This window comes from Notothenia rossii, assembly GCF_949606895.1.
Source record: "Notothenia rossii genome assembly, chromosome: 11".
Lineage (NCBI taxonomy): Eukaryota > Metazoa > Chordata > Actinopteri > Perciformes > Nototheniidae > Notothenia > Notothenia rossii.
The window spans coordinates 31619583-31633688 of record NC_136910.1 but is presented as its reverse complement, the minus strand read 5'-3'; the positions used below and the strand labels follow the sequence as shown (position 1 = coordinate 31633688).

The window sequence follows — 14106 nt, the reverse complement described above, 5'->3', positions numbered from 1 at the left end:
CCGGCCGAAGCTCCAAATAAACCATCAGTGTTTGTCATCAAAGTACCAGCTCTCCTCGTGTCTCTCTGAGTCCTGTCTCCATTGCTTCAGAAGTTTCCACCACAATCTCAGTAGTGGCTTCTTTGCAGCGATTGGACGATGAAGGCCTGATTCACGCAGTCTCCTCTGAACAGTGGATGTTGAGGTTGTCTGCTACTTCAGCTCTGTGATAATTTATGTGGGCTCTAATCTGAGGTGCTTTAATTTGCGGTTTCTGGCTGGTTACTCTCATGTATTTATCCTCTGCAGCAGAGGTGTATCTTGCTCTTCCTTTCCCGGGGGGGGTCCTCATGAGAGCCAGTTTTAATCATAGCGTTCAATGGTTTTTGCGACTGCACTTGAGGATACATTCAAAGTTCTTGACATTTTCCGGATCAACTGGCCTTCATTTAATTTCAAAGTAATGATGGACGGTCGTTTCTCTTCACTGAGTTGAGTGGTTCTTGCCGTAATATGGATTACAACAGTAGTCAAAAGGGGGGGGGGGGGGCCTCATGACGACCTCATGAAGCTGACTGAGAGAAGCCAAGACTGTGCAAAGCTTTCATCAATGCAAAAGGGGACTACTTTGAAGAATCTAAAATAAAAATCATATTCTGGATTTTTTAACACTTTTTTGTTCACTAAATAACTCTATATGTGTTCTTTTATAGTTTTGATGTCTTCAGCATTAATCTACAATGTAGAAAATAATTTAAATAAATAAAAACCTTCAAATTAGAAGGTGTGTCCAAACTTTTGACTGGTAGTGTAAGTACAGTATTGAGTAAATGTACTTTGTGACATTTTGCCACTGAGCAGGTAATATTGGAGATGCCAGCTGGAGTAAGACTGACGTTAAAAATAATCTTACAGAAAACCAGCCCAGTACAGCCAGAGCCAAGCTAAGAGCAGTGAAAGTGTGTGGATCTGGAGAGAAAGCCTTGAGGTTGGAAACACAGACCCTCTAGGTATAGTCTCCTTCATCTTTCAGACTCTCCGTTACCCTCACCCTATCCCTCTACATTAATGGGCAATACAGTCAAAAACACCACTTTTTTCTCAGGTGAATACTGGTCACAGCCATGAACATGGTTTGGCTCTGCAGAGCCTTAATCAGTTTGTTTCAATTTATTTCAGATTTTATACAGCACAACATCAAACACAGGTCTGGTCCATAATCTTCATGATGCTGTTTACATTCTGTTTCCAGTCTGTTTGGGATAACTACGAACTAAATAGATGTGATCAGCAGTAATAATGGCTGAACAGCCAAACAAAAGAGCCTCACCCGAGGAATGTGTTTGGAGGCATTCCTTAGCAACAGTGTATCTGCAGAGGAAAGTGTATCTTACCTGTAAGCTGAGACTCAGAGGACAGATGTTGGACTGTGAGCTGAGAGGACTTTTCTGTGGGGACAGAACGAGTAAAACATCACAAAGCCAGCGTCCTGACAGATACACAGCAGCAGGTAGGCTTCACTATCACATGTTGTCTTTAGAAACCTTACAATAAATAAATATGAAACACAACCCTGACAAACAACACATATTAACAATGTATTCATCCTTAACTAAAATATAACATCATTCTGTTGCAATAATGTGTACAAGAGCTACTGAAGATGATGATGTCAGATAGGGGTTTTGATGTGTGTGTGTGTGTGTGTGTGTGTGTGTGTGTGTGTGTGTGTGTGTGTGTGTGTGTGTGTGTGTGTGTGTGTGTGTGTGTGTGTGTGTGTGTGTGTGTGTGTGTGTGTGTGTGTGTGTGTGTGTGTGTGTGTGTGTGTGTGGGTGTGGGTGTGGGTGTGGGTGTAAAGCAGATGTGAAGATGGCATTAGCCAGCGGTCATTGGCTGGAGAAAGAGATGAGGGGGACCCCCCGGGTCCCAGGTGGGTCATAATGTTTCATCCCCTCATAGTGAATGACTCCTTCCATGGGCGGTTCTAGTTCTTTTTTTCATTTAATCAATTGACACAAATGATGATCCTAAAACAAACACCAATCAAGATATTATATGTTTTTTTTGCTCTATGACTTTATACTGAACTAAACATTTTTGAGATCTTGAACACTGTCATTTTAGCTTTTGTCCCACATTAAATTTGCCACTCTCATAACATAACTGGCCCCAGCATGGCCCCTCCAGTAAAATGTGTCTAGAACCGCCAATGATTACTCCCATCTGCAGGATAATTCCGAAACACGAGATGCGGCACTTATTCAAAGCGTTATGTGGGGTGAGTGACGTTTTTCTGTGATGGCTGCTCATGATTAGACTGTCTGTCTGTGTCTAATGTCACAGATAGGGCCACGCAGTAGCTGTTGCAGGAAACATCGCCTTTCTGTTCGGAGGGGCCTCAAGCATCAATCAAGGGGTGACTTTTTTTAAATTGTATTTTCAAACCCTTTTTTAAATTCCTCCTGCTTTACAATGACACACAAAAAACACATGAGGTGTAATCTGTTGTTCTGCATCTCTTCAAGGAGGACATCCCTGTTTACTACAGCAACTTCTACATGCTAACAGGTAAACATGAAAGATGATGTCCGACTTATACTGAGGCCCAGAAGGTCTGAAAATATATTATATAATTGTTCTTTATTACTGTTTTGTGTGTGTAGAAATATGTCTATGAGTTTCTGTGACATTTTTTTGTTCAAAGTAGTTCAAAGGAGTAAAGTTTTTACAAGCAGAGGCCTGTACTACGAAGCCGGTTCAACCTAACCTGGATATGTTTGAGTTAGCCGGTTGGCCTAATCCAAAACATACGCGCTCTCGCTAAACGGTCCTACGACGTGGGTTATCAAGTGGATCGCTCAAGCCAGCCGTGTCCTATCTAGTTAGGTGCGCGTTCACATGAAAGGGGTGGTATTTGGTGCATTCGACCAATCACAAACATGGACAAGCGTACTGACAGCGCAGCGTCATACTTATACGTCATACTACGCATTCAAACACTTGTTCTTTTACCAGCTGTATTCACCTTGCAGGTGCAGCTATATGGCTTTGATCCTGGATAAAGTGTTAAAGTCATGTATGTTTAAAGTTTAACTTCTTCACATTTGACTAATATTATAGTTGACTTTTCATTCAGGAAGTATGACGCTGCGCTGTCAGTACGCTTCTCCATGTTTGTGATTGGTCGAATGCTCCAGATACCACCCCTTTCATGTGAACGCGCACCTAACTAGATAGGACATGGCTGGCTTGAGCGAACGAGTTGATAGCCAGCGTTGTAGGACAGTTTAGCGAGAGCGGCTTTGTTTTGGATTAAGTCAACCGGATAACTCAAAACATAACTAGATTTGTAGTATACCCCCCTGGTTAGCCGCTCAGCATAAGTTTAATGGAGATCTAGCCACTAAAAAGAGAACCAGCGTCGTAGGACCGGAAACCCAGAGTATTCCCTGAAGTTAGCCCGCTAAGCGAAAATCCTGCTTCGTAGTACAGGCCTCTGGTCTCCATTTTGCTTTATGTATTGTTTCTTTGCAATGAAAATGGTTTCTGCTAAACGTTCCACTGTATTTCAGTGTTTATGTGTTTGATTAGAATTACAAAATGAAACTATGAAAACCTAATTTTGGGTGTTCAGAAGATATTACATTGAATACATATTATTTGAATGTATTTATATTTTTAAACATCCTGCATCACAGGAAGTTGAGCAGAGTTACAGATGTGGAAACTGGTCAGGTTACTGGTGCTGTTATAAACTGTGATGTTGTAATTAAAAGTAACTTGAGATTGTGTTGTTGTTTGTAGTTTCGCCTGATGCTGTGTTGTGGGAAGAGATTCCTCAGAGCGGAGAAGTTCCCTCAGCCAGAGAAGGACACACTCTATGGTAAACTACAATTCTGGGTTATTACTTGTCATTGAGCATTGGGTAATATCTGCGAAAAATATTACACTTTCTCTATCGCGCTAGAAAGTAAATCATTGGAATTAAATAGATGACCAGCCTTGGCAAGGTGCTACAGTTCACTTCTGTAAGCTTATCTGCTAAATGAATAGCATGGGCTAGTGTTGTAGTCAAGATCACCTTAACCGAAACCAAGAAAGGACCAAGACTGGAGAGTACCAAGATCAAGACAAGACCAACACTTTAAGAGGTTGAGACCAAGTCAAGGCAGGGCGAGACCGAGTCAAGACCGGAACCAGACTAGTGTGAATCCAACACTACATGATACACTTACAATAAAGAAAGATACCATAGTCAATTTGATCTGAAAGCTCCACATCCCCAAAGACCCACATGAAACTCCACATCCCCAAAGACCCACATGAAACAGTAAGATATGAATCCAACTTCATCATATTTATTCAAAAAGTTATTATTCTCATTTACAAACAACACATTAATTTATTGATGTTTGATTCACAAACAATAGTGAGTTCCCTCTGCCTGTCTGTCTCACAGATGAGCGCCGCGAGAAAACAGACAGGGAGACTTGTGTACTTTATAGAGGAAATGGCGGTCAATATTAACAACAAAGGAGCTAAAATGCTTACTAACCGAGAGAGAGAGACAGAGAGAGACAGAGAGCGAGAGAGAGAGGGAGAGAGAGAGCGCATGTCAAAGCCTAAGAGACAACAACAACAACACATAACAGCTGTTCATCTCCTCACAGCTCACTCGGATTACTCCTCTACTTCATGGGTCTTTCTTTCTTTTTATATTTTGATACTTGCGGTTTTGTAATAATATATTTTTGTAAATTGTTTAATGAATGAATTGTATTTAATTTTCTTATCATATCACTGTTGAATTGTATTATCCTTGACGCTTTGGCAATATTGTTCACCTGACATTCATGCCAATAAAGCATATTGAATTGAATTGAGAGAGAGGGAGAGAGAGGGAGAGAGAGAGAGAGAGAGAGAGAGAGAGAAAGAGAAAAGAAAGAGAGAGAGAGAGATGGAGAAATCGCCCCACGGAGGCGGGTCTCTGTAGCAGGTTAGCCAATTGCTGATTAAAGATATGAACGTGTGTCATAAAATGTAGCCAATCGGCGTCCTCAAAACTAGAGAGAGAGAGTTGCCACGGTCAGGGCCGGTTCTAGACATTTTGGTGCCCTAGGCGAGATTATGATTTGGTGCCCCCCCCCCCCTCCAAGGAATACACAATAGAATATATTAAGAATAAATGAAAAATCTCTACAAAAGACCAAAACACTACAAAAACTGAAACATATTGATATAGGTAGTATACATAAAGAAGGTTTCAAATGTATTCAGTATTGTATGAACATGTTTTAATTGGGGGGTGGAAGTCACATCTTTTAGGGGGGTCCGGGGGTATGCCCCCCCGGAAAGATTTGTTTGAACATTTTAGTGTGTAATGCTTCAATCTGGTGCACTATGAGCAGAATTACTATAGACTAGATCTAGGGGGTACAACTTTAAACACCCAAATGAAAAAGATCTGTTTACATTTTAATAATCAAATAAGTATGTGAACATAACAAGGGTTACCTATGGTAACCCTTGTTATATAAGCACCGGCGGAGCCCTCTACTGGACTCTATGGGTACTACCTTATCATGCAAGCATTCACCTACTGAGATTTCTATAGACGTAGCCGGCCCCGGGGCGGGCCTACCTGAATTCATGCATAAGCCCACCGTATATAAAGCGGCCACGTCTCCCGTTCCTGTCATCCTACACTTCTCTTCAGCGAGCAGCATAGGACAGACAGTGCCCGGAGTAGAGGGCTCCGCCTGTGCTTATACAACAAGGGTTACCATACATAAAACCTCGTTATATCTCTCACAGGAGCCCCGATGTATACACGCGCTGTCGTCCAACAAAACCGTTCCACCTCACTGTCCCTGACCGGCTTTCTGGTTAGCAGCAGCTGCGCCTCACCTCTCCCTCGGTTGTAACCGTGGAGAAGTCCGGGCTGCGGCTGACAGAGCACACTCTGACATGCTTATCTCGCGAAAAGTGTGCTCGGAAAACAGTGCCGAGGGCTGAACTGAAGTGCAAACCCAACTCTCACTAGCATTTAAGCCTCCACCACTCTCAAAAAGTTAAGCCAAAGCTATTACAAACGTCAAATATCCTTATGTTGCCATGTTAGCAAAGCGCTACCTGGCTGTATCCGCTACCTCTGTCCCTAGCGAGAGGGTGTTCTCCACAGCAGGAGACATTGTTAGTCCCAGCAGATCTGCCCTTTCGGCAAGCAATGTGGACAAGTACATTTTTCATGTTTTTAAAGAAACATGAAAATACAATGACAAGCAAGTCATAATGTCAAACTGGCTGCTTAGGTAGCCTACTAGTACAGTACAGTTCAAATACAGATTATTTCAGTTCATCGAAATGCTGCACCTTAATGTTTATTTCATTTCGTATTTATTTGAGTGAATATTCACAGTTTAATAATAATTAAAACCCCAAAACTAATAGTTTATGTTTTGTGAGTACTAGTACAGTAAAGTTCAAATACAGATTATTTCAGTTCATCGAAATACTGCACCTTAATGTTCATTTTATTATATTTTTTATTTATTTGAGTGAATACATTATTCACAGTTTAATAGTAATTAAAAATCCCAAAACATATTTTATGTTTTGTGATAATTTTTTCTGCTGTACCAAAAACGTACCGAACCGAACCGTGACCTAAAAACCGAGGTACGTACCGAACCGAAATGTTTGTGAACCGTTACACCCCTATCAGACACGCTTACCCTGTGAAGAGTGTGTATGGGCTATAATGTGGAGGGCTCTCCCCTCCTGCCCTAAAGCAGGGGGAAAGAGTCCTCCAGCCCCGTATGGGCCCAGTGCGCGCGCCATGTCCCCGGGGCCGGGGCCCGGGAAAAAAAGTAAGCGCATTACGCCCCGGGGAGGGGGCTCAAATGGTTCTGTGACCAAAAAAGCCTCGAGCACCAGCGGCAGGTCCCACTGCGGGGCGGAGGTGTGCACTACTGGGCTCTGACCCCCTGTAAAAACCGCAACATCAGTGGCTGACTAAAGGTTGACCTGCCGCCAAATCCCTCATAGCAGGACGAGATGGCTGCTGCATACACTTTCGCTGTGGAATGAGCAAGCTCTCTGTCCACCAGTAACTGTAAGAAGGACAAAATAGAGCCCAACTCACAAGATAGGGGCTCTATTTTCCGCTCCTCACACCATCGCTGGAACCCCAGCCACTTCGGCCTGCAACAGGCTGTGGGTCACCAGACGTTGTTTGTGCCTCTTGGGATCTAAACGCAGGCTGGAGAACCACCTCTGCAGGCGGTGCATATGCAGTAAACCGAGCAGTGGCGAGCAGCGCGCCTGCATCGAGCACCACTGCCGAAAAGCAGGGCCCATCGAGCCTGAGGGGAGTTAAGGCGCTTGGCAAATTGGATGTAAGCCAAGATTTTGTGGTCTTTCAACACAATACAAGGTAGCTCAGCTCCCTCCAGCCAGTGCCTCAACTCCTCTCGGGCAAGTTTGACAGCCAGCAGCTCTCTGTTACCCACGTCATCGTTTTTCTCAGCTGGAGTGAGGGTCCAGGAAAAGCCAGTTGTAGGGGAAGTGAGTTTGGTTAAAGGGGCCTCCACTCTGCTGTAGTCTCTGATGAGGCGCCGACAGAAGTTGGCGAACCCAAGAAACTGTTGAAGCTGTTTAACTAAGGTTGGTTTGGGCCACTGTGCCACTGCTTGGATCTTCTCAGGGTCGGTCCTAGTCTTTCCTCCCTCAACGATGTAGCCCAGGAATGAGACTTTGCTGACATGGAATTCACATTTCTCCGCCTTCACAAAGAGTTTGTTCTCCAGGAGTCTCTGCAGCACCTGCCTGACATGGATAGTGTGTTCCTCCTGGTTACGAGAGAATATGAGGATGTCATCCAAGTAAACAAAACTGACCGGTTGAGGAGGTCACGGAGCACATCGTTGACCATCGATTGGAAAACTGCTGGGGAATTTGCCAGTCCAAAAGGCATCACCAGGTACTCGAAATGACCGAGTGGTGTGTTGAAGGCCGTTTTCCACTTTGGAGAAGATGCTGGCTTCCTGGAGGGGTTCAAAGGCGGAGTTGATGAGGGGTAATGGATATTTGTTTTTTACTGTGATGGCATTGAGGCCCCTGTAATCAATGCAGGGCCGCAGTGAGCGGTCCTTCTTGGAAACGAAGAAAAAGCCAGCACCGACCGGGGAGGAGGATGGGTGGATGTCACCGGCAGCCAGAGAGTCGTGGATGTAATTCTCCATGGATTTCCTCTCAGGGCGAGACAGGTTGAACAGACGGGAAGAAGGCAGGGAAGCCAGGAAGGAGGTCAATGGGAAAGTCGTTGGGTCGATGAGGAGGAAGAGAAAGAGCTTGCTGTTTACTGTTATGATATTCAGTGGGGACAGATGACAGGTCAGGCGGCTCGATCTTGAATGGTGGAGCGGCGGCCTCTGCTGGCAGTAGAGCAGACTGCAGGCATGAGGATAAACAAAAATAGCTCCAACAAATGATTTTGCCAGTCACCCAATCAATCTGGGGGTTGTGTGTTCTTAACCAGGGATGGCCCAACACTTTGGGGGCATGAGGTGAGGAAATTAGGTGAAACTGAATATACTCACGATGGTTTCCAGACAAAATGAGGTTTACTGGCTTGGTGCGGTGAGTGACTTGGGCCAGGAATTTTCCATTTAGAGCATTAGCCTTAAGAGGAGAATCTAACACTTTGCAGGGAATTCCTGCCTGAGCTGCAATGTTAATGTCCAAAAAGTTCTCGTCCGCCCACGAGTCCACTAAAGCGAGCAGAGGTAGGGACGGTTGCAAAGGGAATTTAACTGGGGATTTTATGTTTGATAATATTATTTTTATTAACTAGACCACTGGGTCTTGTTAAGACCATATTTTCTGTCGGTTTGGTGTTACAAATATAAAGACAATAAATGTGTGGATAACAAAATACATCCATCATAAACTAAACTGGAAACCGCAGTATATTTTATTGTGTTAACACTGTGGTTAAAGCACGTTTTTGCATTTCTTTTGTTGATACGTTATATTTGATGAAAACATAAAAATATTAAGAGTACATACAGGTCAATGATAGAAATATAGAATAGAAAATATCAAGAAGATACTGTAGTGATCTCTACAATAAAACAGTTTAGTGCCGGACGTCCAAAGATATTAACAGGAGGATGTGCAAAACAGACAAACTAATAAGGCTTTATTTAAACATTAAAGAATACTTTAGGTTAAGGTCTTCTTTTGAATAAGAAAAAAGCTTTGGGGGTATCTACAGATAAATATTAAGCCTGACAAAGTACTTAACGTCTAATATATTGCATAGTTTGTTTTGGGACTTGACAATCAACTTTCCTGCAATGTTAACTATGTTGAAGCACTTATTTTAACTGATATTATACATATGTATTATACTCTTATAAGATGTATGCAGAATATGACAATTTAATGGTGGAGGTATACACACATATTGATAGATGTCTTGTTGAGGAACCTGCGACCCAAGTTTTTCATCTCCGACCTTGTCAGGTATTGAACATTCAATAAATAAAGAACACAGAATTTTTAAATATAAAACAGAATTTTTGTGATTATACTAAATGATTTACAAATAAATACCACTGCATATTTAAAACTGTTACACATGCTGCTGTAAAGAAAAATTTTCCAACTTGGGATCAATAAAGTATATCTTATCTTAAGATGATCGATGGCTACTGCCATATTTGCAAAATGTGCATCTGAACCTTGACAAGTGCATGTTTCAGGCTTATCAATTAACAACAGGAGGGTTCACAGACCTAAGACCAGCTGTTAAATAAAGCTCATCTGACCTTCGCTGTCATGTGGGTATATATTAATGCTGCCAATTATGGACACAAGCAATTTTCACCCATTTGTTAATTATATGTTTTAAATTTGAGTGTTTCCTATCCCCTAAACCTCCAGGGATGTACACAGTTACTGGCAACTTCTTATTATGGGAAATACGAAAACGTCTTTTAAAACTACAATTCCCAGTAGAGACGTGCCATAGAACATGTTGTGAAACACACAATAGCTAGCATGTGTAGTTCTGGGGACGGGGTGGGGGAGGGGGTGGACCCATTCAAATCCAGTTTTGGATAGTCTGCCGTGGTTCCATCCCATTTCAAAGTGCTGTTTGAAGCTTGCCGTAACCCTCGGCGCACTGCCACTCAAACATCCAAATCACAGAGCTTGAGGACTAATCACGGGGTTTGTAAAGCAAAGCGGAGAGAATACTTACTTCCGGGTGTAAAATTCTCTAAAGTAACTACTATGAGCTGCTCCGACCCCCGTTCCTGAAGGACTCCAAAAGTCAGACATTAAACAATCAAACAAATAAATAAACACAAGGATAATTGTGTCTTATTGTTGAGTAAATAACAGTGTGTGGTTTAGAAAAGAATACAAAATTAGAAGGAAAAAACGATGAAACAATACAGATTTCAGTTTTCTGAGGTAAATGGACTGTACTTATATAGCGCTTTATCCAGTCTTTAAGACCCCTCAAAGCGCTTTACATACTACATGTCATTCACCCATTCACACCCATTCATACAGAGCAGTGTACCTTACTCTAGGACCTAACATTCACACACATTCACACACCGTTGGCCATGCCATCGGGAGCAACTCAGGGTTAAGTATCTTGCCCAAGGATACATCGACATGTTGACTGCATGGGCTGGGATCGAACCCACAACCTTCTGGTTGAAAGACAACCGCACTCCCTCACAGCCACAGTCGCCCTGAGGCCCTACTCTCCCCCTAACTGACGGCAACAAAAGTCAGACATTATTCAATTAAAATAAAGAAGTAAACACAATAAGTGTGGCTTGATATTGAGTTAGAAAAAGGTTGATAAACGCTGTGAGAATGGATCTGCGGAGAGCATTTTGCCGCGATCCCAACTCGTCTATTACCAACGTTCAGGGAGCTCTATGCAAGTCAATGGGACTCCCTGATAGTTGAAACTCGACGCTAAAGGGCCCCCCCTTGCGTTGGAAAGTGGCGACAGGGACCCTGACATAATGTCAACATAGGCCGAGTTGGGAGTGAGAATGTGTTGGTTCATTGTATAACTCCACACGCCTTTTCTCCTTATACACTCATTCATGACTTTTTATTTAATGCATTTTAAAGGCTGTAATCGTTGTTAACGTAAAACCGGAAGTGACGTCACTGTTGACAATGTTGCCGCCTTCCAATAAAGCTTTTCAAAATAAACTGTACATTCCTTTAGCAACAATGTTAGCCACAAGCCAATGTTAACCGGAGATGTTTTCAGAATAAAACAGTTTTAAGCTTGTTTAAACTAAATGATGTCATTAAATATTGATTTTAATTTCTTACAAAAGTCAAATAAAGTCTAACAGTACTGTGATGATATTTCCATTTCCTTACAGTGTCTCTGACCTGGGATCACTTAGCAGTTGGAGGGGTGACCCTCAGGACCCTCAGACACAGCTCTGTTGCTGTGGGAGACAACATCTATGTGTACGGAGGCATTCTGGGAGGGAATCCAACTGATGATCTCATGGTCTTCAATACAGGTCCATAAATCATCGTCATTCATTTGGAATGAATTACTTTATTAAGTCTGCATGTGTCATTTCTTTTTTTTGCGTTTAATCCATAGACTGTATATATAAATGGACGTAGTGTCCGTGACGTCACCCATAGGATTCTGCAGAGTTGCAGAGAAGCCCTTAGTAGGCGGAGTCGGCCACTAACGGCTCGACAGTGACGTCAGAGTTCAACTCCCGCCTACTCCAGCCTGCTCCAAATAAGGGCAAAGAGGCGGGACCTGCTGTCTCCGAACTGGAAGTAAACAGAGCTAGCTCAGGCTAAGAAGCTAAGCTAACATGAAATACATGCATAACAAGTTACTGCTAACAGTGTAGTTCCCCTGTATAAACGTTACATTCATAATCAAATGAGACAATCTGCAAGAGAATTAGCTATATTTTGTTATTCTTAATGCTTGTCATTCACACGTTAAGAAAAGAAGTACCGACACATAGCAGAACAATTGTGGCGATGTTCAGCTTAATAAGCCTTGTTCAACATAATTTATTTAGCTAATACTACAGCAGGCGAACCAAGTCTGCATTTAGCTGGATTCCTTGATCTCCAGTTTTAACGACGGACTCCATCGCCCGGACCTAACGGAGCCGCAGCTGGCTAGCTCCGGGACGCCGGCTGGAGCTAGCCCCCTGCGGCTCCGTTAGCTCCGGCGGCCACCACTGGGATAATTGGGTCCCCTATTAACATTTGCTCCCGTTTAGCATTATGGGCGTCATAGCCATAGACTATAAAAGTCTTACCCAAGGCTGAATCATAAACTAAAATGTATATGTATGTATAAAGGTTTACGTCCTTAGCTGGCTAATAAGTAACAAGCTAAGCTACCAAGCACACAAACACCTGCGAACGGGATTAACATGTATAATATAATCATTTTAGACTTCTTGGAAGTTCTGTTAGTACATTCAAGCGCACAGCACGACATTTTAATTGTCTGGTATTTGTAACAATATTCCCTAAAAGGCACAATCACCACGAACACGGCTAACGCTAAAGGGTCAAGTACCGTACTATGACTAACTAAAGTTGTAGCCTCTATGGTTGTAGCCTAGCAGAGTGGACAAGTTGCTGTTAGCTGACAGTGAGGCATGTACATGTCCATCAAAGTGACCAGGCCCTAATTTATGCAAACACTTTAAGACCTAATATAAATAAAAGGGTCGCGTTAGAAAAAAATGTACTCACAGATTCATAATCATGAAGGTGGAATCTAACTATATCGATAGTAATATTTCTTGCATCCATCGGTAGAAACATGTTTTTTTCTGCTGTAAAGTTGGGCATTTTAACATGGGGGTCTATGGAAATTGCTCCTTTCTGCAGTCAGTCCTTAGCGGCCCATGTATGAACTGCAGTGTGTTGCACTTCCGTATTGGCGTCCCGGCTGTTCCCCAGAGTTTGCCGCTTGGTTTAATCTCTTGGGTATTGTCCACAGTAATGACTCTTACATGTCTAATATGTGTAATGTGTAATTGTAAAGCGCTTTGAGCACCTGTAAAAGCGCTCTAATAAAAAATGTAATGCATTAAATATTATTAAATTATCTCTGCTATTTTTCAGCATCTCTCACCTTGATGCCAGTAAAAACTAGTGGATCGCTGCCTCCCGCCCTGTAAGACAAGTATTTATAGTTTTACAAAGCAAAGCAGTAATGTTGTATTGTATTGAACTAAAATACACATGGTTTTAAATATATTTATTATATTAACGTAGGTGTGGTCAGAGTTTTGGTCTGGTCGGAGATCAGGTGTTCATGTTTTGAGGTTGTGAAGCAAATGGAGACTTCTGTAAAGAGTTCAATGTTCTCAACACAGGTAAGCAATCTATTTAAACAAATTCATTAGTATTTATATTTCAATCAATCAATCAATGTTTATTTATATAGCCCAATATCACAAATGTTACATTTGTCTCAGTGGACTTCACAGTTTGTACAGAATATCAGTATGACAATACGACACCCTCTGTCCTTAGACCCTCACATCGTACAAGGAAAAACTTCCAGAGAAAACCCACAGTTTAAAGGGAAAAATGGGAGAAACCTCAGGGAGAGCAACAGAGGAGGGATCCCTCTCCCAGGATGGACAGACGTGCAATAGATGCCGTGTTTAAATTGAAAAGATAATACATTTGCAACATAGGTAGTCCAAATGTTTGGAAATGCATGTGTGTATAATAGGAAGATGAAGCCACGAGTATATCCATCCAGGACTTATGATCCAGGACCACAGCCACGACTCAAGATCCAGGACTCGCAATCCATGACACAGGACCGCAGGATCATCCATGACTCCGGATCCCGGCGTATATAGACACCAAAAAGAAAGAAATTTGGGGAAGCTGGGTTAATCGGAACATGAGAGTACACAGGTATAGACAGAGAGAAGGAAGAAGTAAGATGTCCCCCGACAAACTAAGCCTATATCAGCAAAACTAGGGGCTGAATCTAATCAGCCCTAACTATAAGCTTTATCAAAAAGGAAGGTCTTAAGCGCACTCTTAAAAACGGATAGGGTG

The 14106-nt window shown here is 42.4% G+C and overlaps 2 protein-coding genes across 2 annotated transcripts in view; both read left to right on the top strand.

Moving 5' to 3' along the window:
• The window catches only part of LOC307024895 (uncharacterized protein), a 119716-nt gene extending 116831 nt beyond the window's left edge, over positions 1-2885 (top strand). The window contains exon 3 of the transcript XR_013804021.1: positions 2715-2885. The gene's annotated coding sequence lies outside the window, so the exon portion shown is untranslated. The remainder of the gene's footprint in view (positions 1-2714) is intronic.
• Positions 1849-13420, top strand: LOC307025294 (uncharacterized protein; the record flags this gene model as incomplete). The annotated part of the gene is given in 10 exon segments (XM_079659931.1): positions 1849-1891; positions 1894-1913; positions 2327-2395; positions 2505-2547; positions 3784-3862; positions 7240-7352; positions 11409-11555; positions 13150-13201; positions 13303-13348; positions 13352-13420. Coding segments are annotated over 10 exon segments (681 nt in total).
• Positions 13421-14106: the final 686 nt, after the last annotated feature.